General features: G+C 34.8%; 3 protein-coding genes across 5 annotated transcripts; 2 read left to right on the top strand and 1 right to left on the bottom strand.

The window, feature by feature from the left end:
- Positions 1-1,028: 1,028 nt before the first annotated feature.
- On the bottom strand, positions 1,029-4,348 carry LOC105038738 (uncharacterized). Of its 3 annotated transcripts, none has more exons than XM_010914608.3 (3): positions 4,186-4,348; positions 3,964-4,112; positions 1,029-1,267 (listed from the first exon to the last, which is right to left on the bottom strand). In XM_010914608.3, exons 1-3 carry the CDS (start codon positions 4,214-4,216, stop codon positions 1,088-1,090), a joined length of 360 nt encoding a protein of 119 aa, XP_010912910.1. In that variant the 5' UTR covers positions 4,217-4,348; the 3' UTR covers positions 1,029-1,087. The 3 variants fall into 3 exon arrangements, with proteins under 3 accessions (XP_010912910.1, XP_010912912.1, XP_010912911.1); XM_010914610.3 differs by having other exon boundaries at positions 3,964-4,092; XM_010914609.3 differs by having other exon boundaries at positions 3,964-4,098; positions 4,186-4,345.
- A 10,302-nt stretch (positions 4,349-14,650) lies between these two features.
- Positions 14,651-16,636, top strand: LOC105038737 (BAG family molecular chaperone regulator 3). The gene is made up of 2 exons (XM_010914607.3): positions 14,651-15,267; positions 16,164-16,636. Exons 1-2 carry the CDS (start codon positions 15,027-15,029, stop codon positions 16,391-16,393), a joined length of 471 nt encoding a protein of 156 aa, XP_010912909.1. The 5' UTR covers positions 14,651-15,026; the 3' UTR covers positions 16,394-16,636.
- A 3,723-nt stretch (positions 16,637-20,359) lies between these two features.
- LOC105038736 (protein LOW PHOTOSYNTHETIC EFFICIENCY 1, chloroplastic) lies at positions 20,360-23,145 on the top strand. The gene is given in 3 exon segments (XM_010914606.3): positions 20,360-20,543; positions 20,625-22,868; positions 22,871-23,145. Coding segments are annotated over 2 exon segments (2,301 nt in total). The 5' UTR covers positions 20,360-20,543; positions 20,625-20,707; the 3' UTR covers positions 23,011-23,145.
- The last annotated feature ends 1,499 nt before the right edge of the window (positions 23,146-24,644 follow it).

Here is a 24,644-nt window from a genome sequence, read left to right as displayed (position 1 = left end):
GGAGCTTCTTGCTGGGTATCAAATCATTTTCTTCTGGTAGGTGTGCCACTTCACATGTTGCAGAGGTAGATAATTTAGAATAGACTTTAAAAAAAAAAAATGAAGGAAAAATTCTGGATAGGCTTGAAAATTAGTTGTGCTGCATATCTGACTTCACAGGGAGAGCATTTCTGACAATTTCTATGAGGCTTCAGCATCGCAAATGATCTGAATTTGTACACGGTCATCGATTTCAGTGGATTGCAATAACAAAGATGATACGGCTTCCTTTGAAGTTTATTATGGTTCGATAGTGAGGAACAACAAAAAAGCAGTACTGAAGCAGTTCCAGTAAAAGCATCTTATCATGGGGAGAGTAAAGCATATAAAGCTATGACAATGTGACCAAGGATGTGATCCTTAGGATGGCCAGTAGGTGCAGGCTATGTGACTAGAGAGCTGCCAGCTAGTGGTTAGCAGTGATCAAATCTTACAAAACTTTCAAGCCAGTGTTCTCTATCTAATGTATCTTAATTAGGAGGTTGTTAACCTAGGATTAGGTTTTGGAGCTTGGCTTAAGACCTCTAGAACTTTCGATGGTAAATGATTTGATCAACAAAGGCTTCACCAATTTGAATAGGTGAAGACTAGTTACTAATATATTATGAAAATTGATTATTAGTATCATGCATTGAAAAAGATTAGCTAATGAACTACCTGAATTATTGGAATGACATATATCTTTTTAATCCTCAATCCATATGACCCATGAATCAGTAAATATGCACCTGGTAACAAGCTAATGAGAGCAACCCATTGTATGTACCATGTGGCTACCATTGCCGGGGAGATAAAAGGGAATAAAATAGGGGCCAACCAAACTGATTATAGTGGTTCATAAACTATGATTGATCCAAATGTGAGATTTAAATATTTAAAGACAGTTCAATTCTTAAATTGCAGGACATCTAAAAGATTTTTAAATTCTACGAAGAATAATGGGCTCATACACTATGCAAGTATTATCATTAGTGACAACCATTCAGTAATTGGCAGTCGAAGATTAGAATTGCTATTAAATCTGACTTTATCATGGATATGATATTATTCATGATTTTTCTAGTAGATTCTCCAGGTACAGATTCAATATGTATCTTCCTGTTGACTGCACATCAAGCCTTTTCTCACTGGGTTCATATTTTCCCTTGCGTAGCTGGTACCGGTGGGTCACAGCAGAAACTGTGTAAGCTTGTCCTTCTATGGTGACACTCTCCCCACAATGTATGTTCTGCATCATGAGAGCAAAACAAATTAAACAAGAAGAAGAGTATAGAGAAATTATCAAGGAAAAATAAAAAAGAATGCATGATAGAATTCTTTAGGAGAACCAGAAAGCATTTATTGTTTTCAAAATTAAACAATAGACAAAGAAAAGTGGTAGATGGTGGTAATGATGCATAATTGGATGATGCTGCAAATACGTAGAGGCAGACGAGCTCCCTTTAAAATAGGGAATCAAGGGATGCACTTAACACAGGCAATAAGCATGATAAACTAGAGACAAGCATGATGCAGGCACAATATTATGGTAGCATAATGCCAATGGTTGCCACAGCACCCTAGTCAATGTTAAACAATCATAGGTGCGTTTATGAAGCCACTATTGATTGTTTCGTTTCGCAAAAAGAGAAGTGTGACTAAGAACTTTTCCAACATCTTAGGTGATGTTGCAATCAGCATCAAGCTGCTGTGATCTTGTAAATTACATATGGTGACATAAAAATAAATGTAGACAGTATACGAGAATTTACAATTTGATTTTGCTCGAAGGATTATACACTACAATTGACTAAACTGAGTCAAGTTCACTGCAGTTGTTTACAGCCAGTTTGAAGACATCAACTATTATTTTATTTATTACACTTGTGAGCTTGAAAATCTAGAGGAAAAAATATCAGTGGTAATTATTTGGCATAATATTATTATGTTGATTTGGATATCATACACGAAATTTTAAGTGAAATCTCCCACTCTTAGAGGATGTCCTCAGCGTCAAGGAACATGCACTAGGGTGTATGTGCTACTCGTTTCCTTCTTCACCTTTTCCACCTACCCTTGCGTATTCCGATCAAAAACTTTATTTCTTAAAAAGGTTTAATTTGAATCTTCCTTTTGTTGTCATGGCCATTTTGACTTAGAATGAGCACTGTGAACTATCCACTTCACTAGGATCAGCAGCTTTCCATTTCTGGCATACATCTCTTTGCAATTACAAATTCAGAGGCATATTGTCCTGCAACTCTGGCAACCATATAGGAGGTGTACGCTGTAAATATACTAGACTGCTATACATGGCCAATTAATAAGTGATGCATGACAAAACTCCCAAGTTTTGGCTTTGGATTGTGCTCCATTCACCAAATATTGTGCTAAAGGTCGTAGATGTTACTTCTAATTTATCTGCTATTGACTGTTCTACAACGAACCTGTATGGACCGTACAAGGCTTTCTAGTCAAGATTTCATTTGGGCAACATTGCTATGACATTATATTTTTGACAAGGCCAGTTGTTATTAGTGCATGATCCATGCTGGTGGGAACAAATAGGAGCTGGAGGATTAGGGATACCTTGTCTAGGAAAGATCTTGCATGCCTATTATTTAAGAGAGGCAAAAGAGCTTGAGGTGTTTCTCCAGGAATAGATGTGGCTGAAACTTCCTAGCTTTTTTGCCCTATTTTCATGTTAGCAGGTGCATGCATGTGTTTCAGGGATGGGGGGACTTTATACACAACATCCAATTTCAGTAGCTAACTGCACTCAGTGCTAAAGCAGATGTCATGGGTAGTTGCAACTAAGACACATGTTGTTATTACAAAGCACAAAAGAATATATCATATTGGGTTACTGCCGATTCTAGCAGAATCTGCAAATATCGACCTGCACATCACATCATGTTATTTTTCTTACCACCACATCCATTCGTCACCAACTTTACAGGAACTCTAGAGTTGTTTCCAAATGGTTCAATCTTTTATACTCACCAATACAGAACAGTATTTAAATGATCAAAGGGAAATCAAGAATTTATAAAGTTAGGAACAACTAAAAATTTCATAAAGTAACCTTGTGGACTGGATGGGTTAAGCATTCGATCAAAGAACTAACAGCCGGATTCAAACATAAATGTGCACATTAGAGTGAAAATAGAATTAGTTGAGGGCTGTTTGGCATTGCTTTTATTTTATTAATAAAATAAAAAATATATCTCAATTAGAGTGACAACACATGATATCACTAATAAGCATTTCACTTTCAAGCAAAAAGATATTTTATATCTCAATTTTGATGGGCCGACTCCTCTGTAATCATCAAGGATGAATTTGCAGAAGTAGCTCGGACTTGAGACAAGAACAGGACCACTCTTTTAGCTCCAGAGTCTAGAAAACTAATCACCTTACAAATTTGTAAGTTCGCCTCTACCACTACGGGGCATGTTTGGTTTGCAACTGGAATAGAATCGATGACCATATCCCCCACGTGTTTGGTTCGTGATTGGAATCAGAATCAAAATTAAATTTGAGTCCTAGGTGAGAGAGAAAGATTGGGTTTCGGGGGATTGGGACATTCCCATTCCCCATTGGAATCGGAATGGAAATGGGACCCTTCCCAACCAAACGGCTGAATAGGAGTCATCCATTTCCTTTTCCATTCTAATGTCTTAACTCCCCAAACCAAACATGCCCCAAATTCCTTCCCAATTTCAATCAAATCCCAGGTACCACATTACCGCACCTCTAGAACAAGCACAATATTCAGTCATACGGTTATATATTTCCAGGAAAAAAGATTATCATGCATACAATTAAAAGCATTTGTTGCATGGGTACAGAGACAAAACCAACCAATCTCTTAAATTGCAGCTGCTAAACAAGTTAAAAAATGAAATTTTTTGACGGAAAGCAAAGCAGAAATCACATGGATACCAGAGGGAAGCAGCGGACGCCGAGGCTCCTCGGCGGGGGCGTAATCTCGACAACTTTGTATGGGTAGTGATTATCCCGATCCCTATCCTTCTCCTTCTTTCGGCACACAACCTTTTGAAGGAATCCACCCTGCAGCTGCCAACACCGTTCTAAGAAAAACTTAGAAAGTAGAACTCAAGATCCCAGGGGAGGAAGAAGAGAAGAACTGAAAACCTCCAACACCTTGTGATGAGAAATGGTGGTGGAAGCCCATGCCATTTAGATTTAGCTCTCCAGAGATTTGATATGCTTAGTGATATGGGACTAATTTTTTAGTCTAACGAAGATGACGGTACCAGAAATTGGTGCTTTCAACAGGAGAGGAAGGGAATGAAGCCCTGTAGAGATATTTCGGTTTTGGTGGTTGATATTGGTGGGCCGCGGAAAGGGTGTCGGATCATTGGATGCATGGATGTGTGGTTTTGGTGGCGCCACACAGGGAAATGTGTGGCGAAACGGTACCGCAGGGTCAAGAGCATTGAGTGAGCTTGCATTTAGAGTGCGTTTGATTAGCCATTGAAAGAATATATTTTTTTTATTTTTAATTTTTAAAAAATAAAAAATAAAAAATAATATTCGGTAACATCATGAAAAAATAAAAAATCAAAATCAAAAAAATCAAAATAATTATTTTATATATAAAGCAAAATTTTTTTGCTTTTCATAATTTATTTTTTTATTTTTTTATTTTTTTTTTATTTCCCCACGTCTAAAACACCAAACCAAAAAGTAAAGAGCCTGAATCCTTCTTCCTCGTCGAGCTTTTCACCTCTCCGAACCCTTCTCCCTCCCTTTTCAAACCCTTCTCTCTCATCAAGCTCTTCACCTGTCATCCCCAAATATTGCTTTTTACTTTAAGCAACGTAGTTACCAAACATATTTTTTATTTTTTTTGCTTTTAATCAATAACAAAAATTAAAAAAAATAAAAAATATTTTTTAAAAATTAAAAATTAAAAATAAAAAAATGTAACCAAATGCACCTTTAATTTCTGATGAATTTTGAATTTGAAAATAAACTCAGCTTAGATTGATCGAATTTACCTTCAAATCTGATCAAATTTTCTATCATCCGATCCATCTGGTCCCCATAGATCTCTATGCAAAAAAATAAAAAAATTAATAATTAATTTTTCATCCATTTGAATTTAAAAAATATTAAAAAATAAATTATTAATGTAGATGATACAAAATCTCATGCGCCATTAATATAGATGGGACGAAAGCCCAAGTATACCAAGAGTTGGAGGCCAAATTTATGTTTATTCAGAAGCATTTCTATTTAGCCCATAAAATCTTATCCGTATTAATACTAAGTTATTTTTTTTATTTTTTATAATAAATACAAACTATGAAAGATAAACAAACACTTCATATGGAATAAATAAAGATCCATTCAAAATAAATATAAATATTTTTAGAACAAAATACAAATATTTTTAGAACAAATAAATAGAAACTTTTCACAATAATCTAAACTAGTTTTGAGCCCGCACATTGTACGTGGATTCTAGGTCATACCATTGATTATTTTTTAAAATTAATTATTCCTTGGACTAATAAATCAATATGGCAACATAATGTCCATCTAAATTCTTAATATCAATCCATATTTTCGGTTACATATATGAATAGATTTTAATTGCAAAAATATAATAATATCATGCTTTAATCACATCATTCAATTTGCATACATAGGTTTTAATTCAGTCATTTAATACTGTAATATTTTTTTTCATTTAATTTAATAATATTTTGTAGATTTCTTTTGATCCACGTGGTATTCATAAGTGATAAGTTGATGCTCACATGGACAGCTTAACTTGCTAAATACTTTCTCTCAGTTTTTGTTTCATATATATATGCGCACACACACTAGATTCTATGGTGATGAATAGAAATATTTCAGAACAAATACAAACTCGATTCCATCCCCCAGTGTGCATTGGCTTCCATGCCCTATCCCATCCAATTTAATGACACGTTCTCTTTTTTTTTTTTTTTACTTTTTTTCAAATCCAAATGGATGGAAAAATGGCTATCAACTTTTTGATTTGTTGCATGGAGATCCATGCGGATTGGATGATGGAGAATCTGATCGAATTTGAATCCAAATTCGATCGATTTGAGCTTAGTCAACCTTTTGAATATTTATACACGACTGAAACATTCAAATAATATTTTTTTTGACTAATAATTTTGATTGGGTTGTTAGAAATGGTATCAGAATAGATCCGATCTATGATCCATACGAACTGAGGGATATTGCAGTATCAAGCTCATCGTGATGTTTGATTATATAATTGATAGGATTTTTTTCCCACTTATAGGCTCCCGGGCTTGTTGGTTTGTATTATAGGTTCAATGGGAGAATCTTGACTTTGGACCAATGTAGCTTCTAACACGTGCAGTTTCTGGTCACAATCAATTATTATCATTATTGTGAAGTTCTAAGTGTTGAAAGAAATTTAAAAAAAAAATTCAAAATTTTCTTAAAATCTTCATTTAAATATTTTAATCTTGTATTTTAATTTTATTATTTAAATATTCATGATGTCATTAATTTTTTTATTATCATTATTTTAATTTCTGATCGTTGAGCTCCTAATTATCAAATGGTTACATGCATTTAATTCTTTTTTTTATTTTCTAACCATTAGATGTCTTATTAAAAGCCTTGATGGATCAATAAAGACCCCAATGGTTATATTAATTAGCTATAAAAAGACTTCTTTAGGACTTAAGCAAGCCATCCAAGAGCTTTCTCTTCTTCTTCTTTCAAATTTTTTCCAATACTTCTCTTTTCTACCGCAATATTTATTCTTTTTTTTCTAGATGCTGAAAAAATCTTCATTAACCTCCTTCATAGTCGTGCTTGCAGACGGAGGATTTTGGTCGTATCTTGAGATGGTATTTTCGAATATTTCTTGCATGAGAAATAGAAATACATCTTAGGACGATATCCAATGTGCTTCCAATTCTTTTCGATTTTGATTTGCTATCTTTTGCAAATCATTTATAGTTTTTTTATAACAAAGTTTTATTACTTTTGTTTATCTTTTAAATTGTATTAGGGTTTCTTAAAGCCCTGTTCCAACAATCTAAGGCATATTTCTTTCATGGACAAATATTACTTTCTACCTTAACCAATTAAATATTTATTAAATCAAAGAACAAAATTTAATTCCAGTTGTGTGTGCGTGTGTGTGCGTGTGTACATATGTGCTATGTGGTTGGTTTTTGATATAGAGTGATTCTGATCAGCTAATATACATATATATATATATATAGGATATACTTGTATTGTCAATAGCAACAAATCTATGAACACAAGATCTGATTATACGTACATGCACTCTAAGATCTATGTACTGATCTTTAATCTACAATGAACTCTAATATATTTAGTTGATCATTGATTAGGTATATGTATGAGCTTTTCCTGCTTGAAGTATTTACATAATAATAGATTGCTCTCTTTTGAATAATAGGTTCTCAAGTCTAACTAAAAAGATATTCAATCATCTTAGTAAACTTCATAAAGCAATATCCTTATGATTGACTGACACTTGCAAATTTAAATCCTCTATGACTGTTTAATTTCTTATATGTTGCTAAATCACTTGAGTATATTTTGCTTTCCAACTATATTAGAAGTTAGACTCTCTGGGGTATTTTACCATTTGGATGGTCTAAGAAATCAATCTATTCTTGCACTCACATCCATCTCAAACTTATTGCTACCATATGGCTGCTATTATGAACCTATTTTTTGCATTCCATGGTTTGTGAGATATGTAGGTACAACATAACAGAACTCCTACCGTAGATGACATAATCAATCAGGAAGTATGAATGTACAGTTCACATATTAGCATAGTTTAAATGTTATTTGAAATGACATTATCTTTTCATGTGAGTTAAAAGCATTTAGTAATTCTGTGATGTTAGCACATGCAGCTGGATATTTTGTCAATAAGCTTGAAATGATAGCCTGCAAACTTGAAGTTAAAACTTTAGACAACAGTTGAGGTATCTGTGTTGCATTAGATCCATTTAAAGTTTTAAAAGATCTTGAGATAAAATAAAAATGATATATAACATGGTACTGGTTTATATACACTATTATATAATAAATAAATCTGACTTGGATATTATGTTGAATGTGACAAAATCTGAACCTTACCAGTTGGTTTTCTGATTTGATCTCTGCGCTTTGATTATTGGAAAATAATAAGTTCGTGTTATTGAGCACAATTGGCAATCCATCACCTTGCTATATGATTGTCATAATGCTGTCTATTCTTTTCTCAAAACAATTCAGTAAGCTCATCTACACCCTAGTCGCACTCCTTCAACATCCAGTTATGAGGATGCAACACTCCTTTAAGTACAGCCAGCTATGAGGATTTGGTGACGTGTAAATATCATATAAAAAGCTAGAGGGTGGTCTTCAGACCCATTCCTTTTTTCAGAGTTGCTCCCGGTTCAGTCAATATATCCCATAAAGAAAGATTTACCTTTGGAAACAGCTGCAAATTTTGAGATGGCTAGTTTCATTATATTTTGTCTATGATTTATTTCTTGCTAAACACAAAAGCTCTAGAATATGACTTTGTTCTTTACTCTCTTCTCATGAAACTCATAATTTTCTATCATTTAAAAGAACTTTTTTGATGAGTTTACTTCTATCAGTCCATACATATAGGTTTCTATTATTTATTGAATTTTTTGGTAGCAAATACAACTGTTATATTAAGAAGTTTTAGAATCATCACCGCATGATATAAGTTTCATTTAATGGCATGATTTTTTGACACTTTTGAGGCTGAAGCTCTGTTTTGTACGTATGAATTGTTGGAGCATAACCTACTTAATCCAACCATCCATAAAAGGGCCATTTTGAAGATCACATTCATGCTGTATTTTTCGGCATGTACATCGCCATTGATTTATAAATGTCCAATCTAACTTGCTTGTCCTGATGTCCTGTTTCCCATTTTTTTTTTTGTTCTGAAAAAAACCATCTGTTGTGGTTATCATACTTAGAGAATTAGAATATGCTCCATGAGATGGTGATATGAATTCGCTACAGATTCTATAGGGGTGACAATAATCATGTGCATGACATGCAATAAGCTATTTATTTGATAATAAGACAAATCATTATGCTTGCACTATTTTTTTGCACATTCTTACTGGAAAAAGACTATTTGCAGAACGTAGGATTTGAAAGAGTTCCATTATGATTTATACAAAGCTTTAATCAATTATTAAGGGCATAAGAGCTGCAATGTTGATTAAACTTGGCATGAGGCATCACATGTCATTGTGAATTATACACTTATCCTGAAAAGTAGAATACAATACATCTAGGATATGAGAATTAAAAAGGCATCTATAAAGCATAGTGGCAACATGGTCCATATTTATACACATTAGTATGAACATCCGCAAATTCTATCATTGGGCCAGCATTCAAATAAATAGACCACAATGTGCTCTCCACACAATAATATCGACGTCATAAACTCCAAAATTATAAATTCATTAAAAATTATGAGGGAGAGACCCTTTTTATCAATCTGTCATATAAAATATTTAAATAAGACCAAGGTCCTACAGTCATCGAGGGGAATGGAGCTTAGTCTATAAAGGATCTTTCATCAATGGAAATCCAACTCTATGATAGGAGATTCCTGGAAGGAGATTCAATGTGGTATTAACAAGCTGATTGGTTGGTTAGAGAGCATATGTGGTTTATCAAATATAGGAGTCATAGACTCCATCCCATCCCTATGGTGACTAATGCTCCTATGTAGTAGTTAGAAAGAGTTTATTTCTGAATGAGATTCGAGATGTGACACTACACACATCCTTGAAAGGACTCACTTATATGAGAATATCTGTACATAACCGCAGATATAAGATATGGGCTATTTCTAGTAACTCTCATAAAAAATTAAGATGCATATGTAAGGCCACTAATGCACAGACTCGTGATGGAGAATTCTATACTATATGTGTGGTAATTGAATTTTGGATCAAAGAAAGGTAATTTAAGATCTGAGTTATTCCAATTCCTTCAAATAAAAATTATTCACAGCAAATAAAGTTAAGTCATCTTACCCATTGTATAATATAAGCACCCTGAAATTTATATATTTTATTTTATAATCTTTTTAAAAAAATTGAATTTTGTGGAGGATTGTTGTACGAAATCCAAAAAAAAAAACTCAATTTTTTTCTAAAATCTCCCTCCAAGTATTTTAATCCTATTTTTTAATTTTATCGTTTAAATATTTATAGTGCCATTAACTTCTTCATTATCATTATTTTAATTTTTGACCGTTGGACTCTTAATTACCAAACGGTCATATGCATTTAATCTTCTATTTATTTTCTAACCATTGGACGTCTTATTAAAAGCCTTGATGGGTCAATAAAAATCCCAATGGTCATAAACAATCGTATTGGTTGGTGATAAAAAGATCCTCTTGGACCTAAGCAATTCAAGGGCCTTCTTTTCTTCTTTCAAAGCTTTCTCCAATATTTTTTTTTCTACTACAATATTTATCTTCTTTTTTGGATGCCGAAAAAGTTTTCATCGATCTCCTCAATCATGGTGCACACAGGCAGAGAATGCCGTCGTATTTTGGGATGGTATTTTCAGATATTTTCTACATGAGAAATAGAAATATGTCTTGGACAGTATCCAACATACTTCCATTCTTTCCAATTTTGATTTGCTATCTTCTTTTAAGTCATTTATAATCTTTTATAACAAAATTTTATTACTTTTGTTTACCTTTTAAATTATATCAGGATTTCTTAAAGCCCTGTTCCAACACTAAAGTGATGGGGGCTGAACTTATCAGGGGAAATGTTTGAATCTTCAGCTGGTAGCCATGGTACCATTAGATGTCTGGACGCGGTGGAACACATGCTAGAGAAACCTCGAGATAGAAGGTGAGGCAAAGATAACACATGTTGGCTAGGGTTTGTTCTGAAATCTAAAAGCAACTCTAAACATCAGAGTAAGAATATATTTATTCTTCCTACTTCATTACCTGGATGGAACAAAAAGACTGGATTCAATGGAGCATTCATGCTTGTTATGAGAAGGGAATTTTGAGTGCCTAATATTCGTCATCTATCCAGTATATTGCCTTTTTATTTTGCCTTGGCTTTTCACTTTTTTTTGGTTGGATTCATGGTGGGTTCTGTTTCTATAATAGGAGGGTCCATTATATGACACTCATATTCAAGCATTAGTATCTGCCAGCTGGATGGAGAGAAAAGGATAGATCAGTAGATAGACACAATGATTGATTCTTTTATTCATGTTCAGAATAACATTTACTAACACTCATGTATGCTAGCACCTTTCTGCCATTTACAGGACACATTTGAGCATATCTTCCACATAAGTGGATTGTATTGTTCATCTATTCAGAACCTATTTGCAGAATCCAACAGGATTAGGCTAGATTTCCTACTAGATTCGTGGATTCGGTGGCCTATTTTAATATAAGCTATATTAAAGACATTAATAGGTCCTTTTTTTATCCTGCAGATCCTTGGGTCCATGGATTGGGATTTAGGCTAAGACTTCAGCAAGCCCTCAGAAAACTGCAGGTTGGACAGGCCAACAGGCCTGATGTCTTACAAGATGTTCTTGTAGGAATATCCAAATAGGCTCTTATAATTTTTGGCTTCGCTTATACTAATGAATTCGTTATATGTGGAATCCACATAATAGGGCCTTTGGATTTCACTGATGGGCATATGCTGTTGAGAAGGAAGTGGCTGCTTTGGTGGTAGAACTGGGACACAGCACCATGCGTGCTGGTGGTTTAAAGCATGTCCACATCCCTAGGCCTAATGTTATTGCATGCAAGGGATATTATGGTTAGAGATAGGGAACAAGAGAGCATTCTCAGATCTCTTTTTTTTTTTTTTTTTTCTTGAGCGTGGATCCTCTGTAGTGCATCGCATGGTATAATTACCGCACGCACCATCCATTGCACGATGATGGCCACATGCGGATGCGGGCCATACGATGCACACTGTGCATAGCCGCATGCAGCCATCCATCGTGCGATGCACCACATAGTACGATGCTTCATGAATACCGTAGTGGAACCTGACTCTTTTCTTCTTACCAAGAAAGATCTAGTGTTTGGTAGTGATTTTCTAAAAAGATTGCCTACATGAATCCTTGTCCTTATAGGCCCACTTACCCAAACCATAATGAACCTTAGTGATGGGTTAAGTAGGTGATTTGATATCACCAACCTACCAAACAAAAATTTACCCATTACCATAATGAACCATGCTAATGGATTAAGCAGGTGATTTGATATCACCAACCCACCAAACAAAAATTTACGCATTATCTTAATGAACCATGGTAATGGGTTAGGTAGGTGATTTGGTATCACCAACCTACCAAACAAAAGGAGCTTTTGGTTTATCCACGCTCTCTGGTTGAGTACTTGCTCTTTGCTCCATTTTTCTGAAGCCATGAACCATTGTGAGAGAAACTTCGCTAAAAATAGTTGGAACCAACAAATTAATTTGTGGCTAGAACCATACACAAAAGAAAGTTATGACCCAAATTTCATGTCTAGCTTGAAAAGTTAAGCCTAGCTCGCAGGAAGATCATTTATATCGCACGAGTGAATGAGATCACAAATCACATAAATTGGGTGTATATATACATTTCTTATGTGATTTGGTCTAGACTTAGCTATTTAGTTAGGCTTCTTCTTAAGTTGTTATCTGGCTCAAGTCTAAATCTATTTCCAATATCATCAAATTGACACTGAAAATATGGATAATTTGCAGTCTGTAAGCTTCTTTTTTTTTTTTTGGTTACAAGGCTGTAAGCTTCTAATGATCAATGAATTCTATAAAGGTGGGCATACCTTTATGGACTAGTATCTTGGAGTAGAATCTCACCAATAACTCATGCATGTTGGAGAAAATTATTAGCTTAAAGTGTGCATATCTTCGAAATGAGAATATATGTACTTACCCATACATTATAATTTTTACCACAGAAGATCCATCTTGTAAGAAATATTACTGGACTCACCATAATCTTGCTGCATGCCAAGTGTACATCATTAATCAGAACCAACAATCTCTATTATATATCAAATGCTAAAGCATTAGGTGTGGCTTCTACCATCCTTCGTCTTGCTTGAAAAATATTTTCACTTATTTTTCTAAAATTTAATTAAGATGCAATCTTTTATCTATCTTCTCTCAAAGGAATTGTCTGCAGAGACATAGTCATAATTGGTTCATCTCCAATAATATGTACACATATCAACCATCAAACTGTATCTCTATAAGACGATTTTTGAGTATCCAAGCCATGCATCCATACACAAAGTAGCATGTGAACTCAGATATGCCCAAGAGTATAATTTGTAAATAATGTCTATTTATCTAAGAGAACAGCCAGATGACATGGGAAACACATGCCAAAATATAGTCACAATCAGCCTGTATTCAATAATGCATATGTCTGTGTGTGTATGTATATATACATATATATTGTTAGTTCTCAAATTATATATCCCTATCATAAGCATAAAACAACACCTGATATTTGAGCATCCAATGATAACAATTTGCATGCAAAGTAGCAAGTGCACTCACATATGCCTAAGATTTTTTCTGAAAAAGAAGAAAAAAAAGGAACATATCGAATATGCGAGAAAATAGTTACAGTGGGTTTATGTTTAATAAACATGCAAGTAAATTTCAATGTCAAATAATGTTTATGAAGAAAAAACTGCTTTTTGAGTATCCAATGCTAGTCATTCTTATAGAAAGCGACATGTGCATATAGATATGTCCAAGACTAGGAGATAATACCAAGGAACATGTTAATAATATTTTAAAATAACAGAAAAATTGACTTCCTCAGATTCCTTACTTCAAATTCCCCACTATAAAAGTATATCAGTGATCCAAAAGACTTAAGACATGGGATACTATGAAATTTTTTTAATTAATTTCATAACTCTAGATAATATAATAATGTCTATGTATGAATTCTGTGAGATCATTTTTTTTTTGTACAAGGAATAAAGAAGGATTACTGAACAAAACATTAAATTATAATTGTGTGTGTGTGTGTGTGTTATATCCACATAAACCTTAGCGAGGGGTAATTCTAGCAACTTAAGTAGATCAGATTACAAAAAAGAAAGGTATAAACTAAACATTTAAGTAAAAATAAACATTTAAATGAATACAAACAATCCACATGAAGGAGTAATTAAGAAAACTTAAGCCAAATTAGATCAGGGATCCAATTGAGAACTTTGCTTAATTAAGCTTCCTAGTTGGATTGTAGATTCATGTCAATTGAGTGACCAAAAATCAAGGAATCCTTAAGTTAGATTAGTTTCGAGTCATATGTTTACCAAGTTTTCGGTGGTTTCCAATCAGATTTTCATACACTTTATCCTTTCACCTTGTTTTCTAGTCTTTCATCCATTGGCAAATGCAATTTTGAAGTGGTTAAGAAAGACATTTTAACCTTTCATCCATGGTGTGTCACCAACCTTCATTATTAAAAAACCCTACCAGATTAGAACTAACAGACCATCAGTATCATTATGTTGGTCCGGCAATCAAGCCAAGCGTGTTGCCAACCTCCATGTGCTGTCTGCTCTCAAATCCTCAAAACTCGCCACAAGAAGCTCCACTCAAATTACTATTCTAGTAGGACATCTCCAAAATATACCATCTCTTTAGCCAACAAAGCTTACACCAGCCAATAAGATTCCCATTTCTTTTGAGTTTAGCAAGGCCTTAAAAAAAGAAGCTCATCAAAGCCTATTCTCTAGCATCTCTTTAGATATAAAGCACCTCCTATCTATCAAAGAAATCTTTATCTTGACGCACGCTTCCAAAGCTTGTCCAACCTCTCTATAAGTACTCTACACAGACACCAAACCATCAGCACACATTTAGAAAGAGAGATAGACAAAGAGAGGAAGCATGATTAAGTTGAGATCGAAGAAGCTCTTCAAGAGGAGTTCTAAACTGAGTAATGGTGGGAGCGGCGTTGCCGCTGGAGGCTGTGGTAGGAGCGGCGACATTGAGTGGGAGCTGCGGCCTGGAGGCATGCTGGTTCAGAAGAGAGAGGAAGCAAAGGGTGATAGAGAAGGGGTGATCACTGTGAGAGTCTCCACTGGATCACATTGGCATGACATCTCCATTGGAGCCACCTCAACATTTGGTAAGCAAAAGCTTCTTTTGCTGATATTAGTTGGAGTTATCAGTGCTGCTTTGGCTATAAAAGTGACATAAGGTGCTCATTTCTTTTTTAATTTAGAAAAAAAAAATCTCAAAAGCTTATTATTTTTATAAGTATTTTATTGCTGTATGTAGTATCTGTTGCTAACCATTATGATGGGAGAAAACCGCTTGCAGTAGCAAAAAAAAACAGTAACATAGATATCAACCCATGCTTATTTAGAATAAATGTACTGACTGTACTAACATCAACAACAATACTGAAATTTGTAATTTAAATAATAGCAGGGTGGTCAATATATAGTTGTGCTATGACAGTCATGACATAGAAAACTTGCCATTAAATATTTTCACAGTATGATGGAAGCACTCCAAGTTAGTGATAAAATCTTGAAACATTCTTATTCTTTTCCTTGTCCAAATGCTTCACCCTGCTACTTTCATATTGTTCAATTCTCTACATATCAACCATAAATTTTCTCAACTTATGCAAGAAATGCTCTTTGCTATTGGTGGTGATGGCGTTTTTACTATTATTTATTTTTCTTATTGCTTGCACACCTATTTTCAAATAAATAAATATATAATACATGAATGATCTTTTATTCTCTGTTTTTAGTATTATGTCGAATTCATAGTTATCTAAATCTTTTTCTGAATTCTGAATCTCTGACCCCAGACAACTTGATCATAAATGCCGAACTTGTGACTATAGAGGTTTCTTAAATGTTAAATATGTTGTATATCAAAACATGTTAAATATGTTAGAAAACTGTAGTAAATTTTCTTTTGGTGTGAAAAGCGGTACAATTGATCAAATTCTACACTGTAATTATGCAATATCGATCTGATCATCAATGGGTTAATGTGGCTTTGCAGCGGAGTTGAAGATGGTTGTATCCATGGTGACAGGATTGGAGCCCAGAGAGCAGAGGCTTTTGTTCAGGGGGAAGGAGAGGGAGGATGGGGATCACCTTCACATGGTAGGAGTCAGGGACAAGGACAAGGTACTTCTGTTAGAGGACCCTGCCATCAGGGAAATGAAACTGAAAGCAATGACAAGAAGCCAAGCCATGGGGAGCCCTTGTCACACCATTATTGAGGTGTAGGCCATGGGCTGTGCCTTTGTTTCCCTTAGAACTGACTACGTGAGAAGGTCCCAAAGGTTCTGCTGCTTCTGCAAAAGATAACTAGTCTGATCCTAAATGTAGTGTGATTTTGAGTTATATGTAAAGCTGGTATCAAGTGGAGATTTTACAGAGTTGCATTCCATGGTATATGATGTAATGGAATGAGAACCTTGCTCACCTGTTTACTTCCAAGTATCAACATGATGCCGAGTTTTGTGTGAATTGATTTCAAGTGGAGATTCTCCAGTGTTGCACCTGGAAAATGGCAACTTATTTGATGATTTTTCTGTTTTTTCACTTCTATTGTTAAGGAATTGAGATGAGGGGATTATTAGAGGGGGGATTTTAATATGTTCACCATCATTAGAGGCCATGCTTTTTATTCGTGGGACGAATTTTCTTTTCAAGAAGTAATTGAAAAGTTACTTTCAGGAAGATAATTTTCTGAGAATAGAATTTTGCATGTTTGGTTGACCATGGAAAAGTAACTTATTGCAAAGTAACTTATGTTTGATTCAGCACTCATTTTCCTAAGAAAACTATGTAAAATACCTATTATACTCTTAGTAGACATAAAACCATACATTTTTACTCCTAAATTTTATATAAATATTAATATTATATTTATATTAATATAAATATATTATTAATATATTATAATATAATATTAGACCATAATAATTTATTATGTTAATATAATACTAATATATATTAATATTATATTGATATGATACTAATATTTTAATATAATAAATTTATTAATATAGATATAAATATAATATTATATTAATAAAATATTAATATGCTAATATAAATATTATATTAGTATAAATATTAAAATAATATTAAAATATAATAAATATTATAATATTAATATTATATTTATATAAATATTATGATAATATTAATATAATATTATGTCACTATTTGGTATTTTATTTTAACTATCTATTGATATTTTATAAAATATTAGCTATGGATCTTAAAAGAATATTTTGAAAAAAAAATACCACCACTTTCATCCCATAGAAAGTGTCAAAACTCTCTCTCTCATGAGTTTTCACTTTTCATGAAATGTAAAAAGTGACTTTCTTTGAAAAGAATTTTTTTCACTCTCTCTCCTCTTAAAATTTTAATCAAATGAGAGGCTCCTTCTCACTTCTTAGGAACTACCTCTTCCTCCTCCACTTACTGTTAACCAAATGAGTCTTTGATTTTTGGATGACTCTAAGATAGGTAGAGCTTTTCCTACTATGGAATCTGATTTACTCTTTGATGCCTGCTCTTATAATCTTTTTGTGCTTTATATCTTTATTATTTTTATTTATTTTTTTCTTTCTGCCCCTGGACTTTTGTAATTCTCTTCCTAGTAAAATTGGTGGGCTAACACCCTCCCTTTCTATTAAAAAAGAAAAAGAAGTAAAGTTAGATATTTAATCACACTTAAAAAATTCAAAAGAGTCACAAAGAGAGTTAAGACCCAAATTTACTTGTAAGTTAGGCATACAAATTTTTTTTTTTCGAGGTGTTAAATGAAGTGAAAGATGACTATTATCCAAAGAGCTCAAGGGAGGGTGTGAGAGATCAAACTTTTTCCTTGTTGACTTCATGAAAGCATTTAAAAGCATTAAAATAAGGGTTCTTCATGCTTAGATTCATGTTGGTCAAGTAGGTCACTTAGCATCATTCGCCTCCATAAGGGATTGACTTAGAGTCCATCTCTATTCGGAGAGCAGGAGTTCCATCTCCTAAAGCTCTAGCGGCTTCTTCTCATGTACATAATGAATCCAGATTCACATCAATATTCTACAATGAAATCTTGAATCTTGCACAATAAAATCTTGAGTCTTGCACTTTGGCTATTATAATATACGACAAAATATTTTTTGCATCAACTCTAGTAGTAACAATGAATTTAGGGCATATTTAGTTGAGAGGAGTTAGACTCTTGAATGGAAATGGAAATAAGTAACTTCTATTTCAGCCGTTTGGTTGGAAAGAGTTTTATTCTTATTCTGACTCTAGTAGAGAATGGGAATATATGCCCCAATCCCTCAAAAATTCTATCTTTATTATTTTCTAGTATTTAAATTTTATTTTGATTCTGATCACAAACCAAATATGTTAAAGGATATAGTCATTCTAATTTCTATTTCAATCCATTCTAATTCCGATTCTGATTTTGATTCAAGTCATAAAGTAAACAAACCCTTAGCTTAAATAAAGGTATGCACTTTCGCAGCTTGGTTTACCATAAAACAGCCCCCCTACAAAAATAACTAAGTAATCCAAAGTAGACTTTCTTGATCAATATCTCCCACTGTATCTCCATCTGTGGAGCCATGATTGTCATCAAATAACACAAAGACCTCTTGGAAGTGCCTCTTGAGGTATCCTAGAAACCATATTACTGCTGCCTAAATGCTCTTTTCCTTGAATTGGATAGAGCCTGACTACCCAAGCTAGCTGCTTGTTCTATATTCTATCTTGCTGACATGATGGCATATCTCAATCTTCAAATGGCCAAAGCATATTAGATATGCTTCATTTCATTTATTTGAAGGGAAATGTAAAGTAAACTAGTCGAAGACCCGCATATTGCGTAGGACCAGATATACGCAAATCATTTAATATTTTGAATTAAATGTAATTCAAAAAATTATTTAATTTAAAAATAAAAAAGGAATAGGAATTTGCATAAAAAAGAATAATAACATAAACATAGAGACATGTCTCATTCAAAACACAATTTAACTAAAGCAGCAACTTATTAGAGTAATATAGTAACATAGAAAGAATCAATATTTTTTAGCAATCAAAAAACAAAGGAAAACTCATGAAAGACATGCCAGAGCACAAAGGATAAGCTACCAGTAGTCCACACTTTAGACCTAGAATTATTAGATAACATATATATCTCACATCTACAGCAGGCAAGTTGCACACACCACCTACAGCTGTGACCTGCTTCTTAGGTCAATATATGCCCTCTCAACTGATAAAGCAGCCATATGTCTTTCTTCCATTGATAGAGAGAGGGATTTTTCAATGGCATCTCAAGGCCAAACTTTTATCACCCCACATTTAGATCCTAACCATATATCACCTGGAGATCACAAATTGGAAAAACAGCATGATATGTGTCAGCAGGGCTTGCACTGTAAGATAAGAATATTAAGCTGAAAGTTTTGAATGAGGCCAACGAAGAAGATTTTTTTCTCCTATTTTTAGTAAAATAGAATTGAAACAGACAAAAGCAGCAGGAATAGGGGAAAATCATCCACCAAATACAAAACCTATTAAAGCACTCAGTCCTATTGTATCTAACAATGATTACTTGGGAAGTAGATAAATTCATCAACATACACAAAGAATGCATAGGGGATAGGGCAACTAACCAAAGCCAATTAGGATAAGCATCTTATTACCCATAAGGATCAGAAAGCTGGGGACACTTGTATGCCAAAATTGATCATTCAGCGTCCAATAAAACCAATAACTTGGGAGAAACTTTTCAAGCCCATGAGTAATAGAAGAAATGGAGCACCCCCTCCAGCTTGGCATCTTCACGTCACTTTGGTTGCATGGGCTTAATGAAAAAGAGAGTAATAGAAGAATTTTTTGTCGATGTCAAAGAATTACAACTCCATCTTCTCAGCAAATCTTTAGCTCTCTTCTCCTCGTGCAACACCATCGGTAAAACCTATCCAGTTTCCTACCCAGAGCTCTCTTTCTTGTTTCCTTGGCTCAGTTCCTTCCTCCAAAAAAAAAAAAAAAAAAAAAAAAAAAAAAAAAAAAAAAAAAAAAAAAAAGAAAAGAACTTTTGAAAATGTCGATTTTATCCTCCCTTAGGCCCCTCTTATTCCGGGCAAAAATAGGCTAGTTTATGGAATAAAGCAGGATAAGTAAGTCCTAGAATACTTAGCCGTGACAAATTGGCTGGGGGCCAAATCCCACCCCGCCTTATCCCAACCTTGCGTTGGGCCATGTCAAAAATCTGGATTATTTGTAGGTCACTGCGGAGACCATTACTGGGTGTCTGGGAATGCTGAATTCCCTATTCCGCAATCTTTAAAGCTAACAGACCCCAACCAAACTTCTAATCCTTTTCTCAGTTCTCAAACCAAAGGTAAGATTCCACCTCCTCTTCCTTACGATATAGGTTGAGAACTAGACTTTCTAGTCTCCTTACTCTTGTAAGTTTTCTCAGGAGGCTGCTCTTGAGTGCTAATTTTTCTGAATGGAATCCCTTTGTCTGGAATTTTACTTCTGTGCCTAAAAAATCCCTCCAAAATGCAATCTTTAGGCAGTTTTTACACAAAAGGAGCCTCCTTGGGGACTCCCTATCGGGATTCCGATACTTTTCCCTACTATACTTTTAGGAGGAGGATGAAGAGGAGAGGGGTTTGTGGTGGTCTGTGTAGTGGCAGTGACTTCTTCCTCCTGTCCTTTCTTTCGATCAGTAGGTGCGGTTTAACTAGTTCTGGTCTACATCCGAGAACTGGGTTCGCTACTAACAATCCCAAGCTAAGCTTTTGTGAATCAAAGATGAGTCCTTGCGGGAAGTTCTTTGCTCTGGCTTCGGCATTAGAGCAAGAACCTGATGGGTGTGAGCATGTCAAAGAAGCAACAGAATCTGAGAAGCCTGAGAGTAAGGAGGTTAGCTTGGACTCTTTGGGAGGTATTGGAAATAATGAGATATTTGATGCCAAAGATGGGAAGGAAGAAATGGTTGTGGACTTTGAAGAGACTGTTCATAGGAATGGTTCTGAGTCAGTTGAAAAAGAATGGATTGATGTCCGAGCATTAGCTGCAAGTCTGCATGATGCTAAAACTGCAGATGATGTGGAGTTGTTGTTGAACAATTTGGAAATTTTGCCTCTCCCTGTTTATTCATCTATGATCAGGGGGATGGGATCGGATAAGAAATTGCATTCCGCATTTGCTCTTGTTGAATGGTTGAAGAGAAAGAGGGAGGATACTGGTGGATCGGTTGGCCCGAACCTCTTCATTTATAATAGCCTCTTGAGTGCAGTAAAGCAGGCTGAACAGTTTGATAGAGTTGATGAGGTCATGGAAGATATGAAATCACAAGGCATTGTTCCAAATATCGTGACTTACAACACTTTGATGTCAGTTTATCTTGAACAAGGGCGGCCTAACGAGGCCCTCAAGGTTTTAGAGGATATTGAGAATAATGGTCTATCTCCATCTCCTGTCACCTACTCGACTGTCTTATTGGCCTATAAGAAAATGGATGATTCATATGGTGCACTTGGATACTTTGTCAAATTGAGAGAGGAATATGAGAAGGGAGAGATTGGGAAAGATAAGGATGTAGACTGGGACACCGAGTTTTTTAAGCTCGAAAAGTTCTTGATTCGCATCTGTTATCTCGTGATGCGCCAATGGCTTGTGAAGGAAGAGAACCCAACTGCCAATGTCTTGAAGCTTCTAAGTGATATGGATATGGCAAACGTAAAACCAACTCAGGTAGAATGTGAGCGGCTTGTATGGGTTTGTACTCGTGAAAGCCATTATACCATGGCTAAAGAATTGTACAGAAGAATAAGGGAGACGGACAGTGAAATTAGTTTATCAGTATGTAATCACCTCATATGGCTGATGGGTAAGGCTAAAAAATGGTGGGCGGCTCTTGAAATTTACGAAGATTTGTTGGATAAAGGGCCTAAGCCAAATAATCTGTCATATGAGCTGATTATTTCTCATTTCAACATCTTGCTCACTGCTGCTAGGAGAAGAGGGATCTGGAGATGGGGTGTTAGGCTGCTTAACAAGATGCAGGACAAGGGCTTAAGACCAGGAAGTAGAGAATGGAATGCAGTGCTTGTTGCTTGCTCTAAAGCGTCGGAGACTTCTGCTGCCGTGCAGATATTTAGGAGGATGGTGGAGCAGGGGGAGAAACCAACTATACTCTCTTATGGAGCACTGCTTAGTGCACTTGAGAAAGGGAAGCTTTATGATGAGGCATTGCGGGTGTGGGACCATATGCATAAAGTGGGTGTTAAGCCAAATTTGCATGCATACACAATTTTGGTTTCAGTTTTCATTGGCAAGGGAAGTCCTGAGATGGTGGATTCCGTTCTTCGTGAAATGGTATCATCAGGTATTGAACCGAATGTTGTCACCTACAATGCAATAATCACAGGATGTGCTAAGACTAAGATGGGTAGTGCTGCTTTTGAGTGGTTTCACCGCATGAAAGTTCAAAAAATAATGCCAAATGAGATTACTTATGAAATGCTAATTGAAGCTCTTGCACAAGACGGTAAACCAAGACTTGCATATGAGATGTACTTGAGGGCTTGTAATGAGGGGCTACATCTTTCTTCAAAATCTTATGATGCTGTTATGGAGTCATGTCAAGCCCTGGGTACAAGCATAGATCTTAATGCTTTAGGTCCTAGACCTGCTGAGAAGAGGAAAACCATGAAGTAAGGAAGAATTTGTCTGATTTCTGTCATTTTGCAGATCTACCTAGGAGAAGCAAACCTTTTGATAAGACAGAAATATGCACTGCACAGATGCAAGAAAGTCAATATGTAGATGGCATTATTGATGAAGTCCATTCATGAGACTATCTGCCAGCTATCCTTTGTACTTTGGCTGCCCTAGTTTTCATGCATTAATCTCTTCGAGCAGAATTCATCTTCAAGGTCCTTTATTATGCTTTCTTGGTGAAATATTAAATCGTAGCAAATATCACTGCATTGCCACATGTCCATTAGAATTTCATTGGCACAAATCCATAAGTTTGAGATTAACATTCCCTTATGCACTATGATATGCTGTCAGTGAGTTTAAATTGAACCACTCAGTCTCTAACTTTTGACCGGCTCTGTTGTTTGCTTTGGGCATAATTAGCTTGTTTTTACTCAAATTTTCTGACTGGTGTATAATAAGTCCACCTTGTTTTATAAAATCATTTTCTGATTTATAACTCTCATTGTCCTTGTGCAGTTGGTGTGTATATCTCATAAATTGGATTGCAAACAATGTTTGACCACCTATTTAAATATTATTCCTACCTCTGGATGCTGGAATACATGATTTTGATTAAAAACAACAAAACAGTAGATATGCTACATGCTTTGTGATGAGTTTTTGTTGTGAAGCATGTGATTTGGTCATGAGCATCATAATATATGTAATTAAACATTATCTACATCTTTTTAACTATTATTTCAAACAAAAAATTTCCAACTAAGTATTATATTTACCTAATTGAAATTAGGACTTGTATAATGTGTCCACTATTTTCTCCAATAGTTATTAAATTGAGGTATTGTTGGCTTTTAGGATTAGTTCAACATGTTCCAGCTCGAAAGACTTTCTCATTTTTGAAAAATAAGTGATATATTGCTGATTGTTCATCTTATATCTTCCATTACTAATTATTTTTAGGCACATTTGATTTGGATATGAAGTTTGTTTTTAGGATCTGAAGCAGCCTGTCGAGTGGTCTCTCTTCTCCATGAGGGGTCTCTCTTCCTTTGTGTAATTATGTCTATAATGCACATGCCAACAAGTTACCATCTCATTGAGCTCAGTACTGTGTACATGGTTTTAAAAACTGCCAAAATGAGACAGTACAACCAGTACCATGCCATTCTGGCATGAAATCAGCATCCATACAGGTATCAGGATGCTGAAACAGCTATATCCTTATGGAACAGTCGTATCGGTCTATATCGGTCCATACCAATGCATATCGGCAGTATGGTACCGACCGTACTGATTGGTATTGATGGTTTTTCAATTTTTTGGAAACATGTTGGTTTCAGTACATACAGTCAATATCAATAGGATGCTGATACTGTAGTGTTTTGATGGTAAAATGACACAGGGTTCGGTACCACTATTTAAATCCTTGCTTGTAATATTCTAGCTCCAAGGTATTCACATTGCTTTCTTTCAAGCAAGAAAAGCTGAACACGCTATTTCAGAGAGAGAGAGAGTGCGCTTAAAGCAAATGCCAGAGATGCATAAGGATAGGATGAATATTTTATAGGCCTAGAAACTCCATCTAATACAATTAGTCTTTTGTAACAAAAATACAATTAATCTTCAAAGTACAATAGTAAAGGTATGAATTACATTTGGTGGTGAAGATGTAGCATATGCATCACATGGATGCTTAAAGACATAAAAGTGGATCCTGTTACTCCAACAGCCATATTCTATGTATTACTGTTATCTTTTACAAATA

This window comes from Elaeis guineensis, chromosome 1 (genome assembly GCF_000442705.2).
Source record: "Elaeis guineensis isolate ETL-2024a chromosome 1, EG11, whole genome shotgun sequence".
In the NCBI taxonomy this organism is placed as follows: Eukaryota; Viridiplantae; Streptophyta; class Magnoliopsida; order Arecales; family Arecaceae; genus Elaeis; species Elaeis guineensis.
This window is presented reverse-complemented; position numbering and strand designations above follow the sequence as displayed.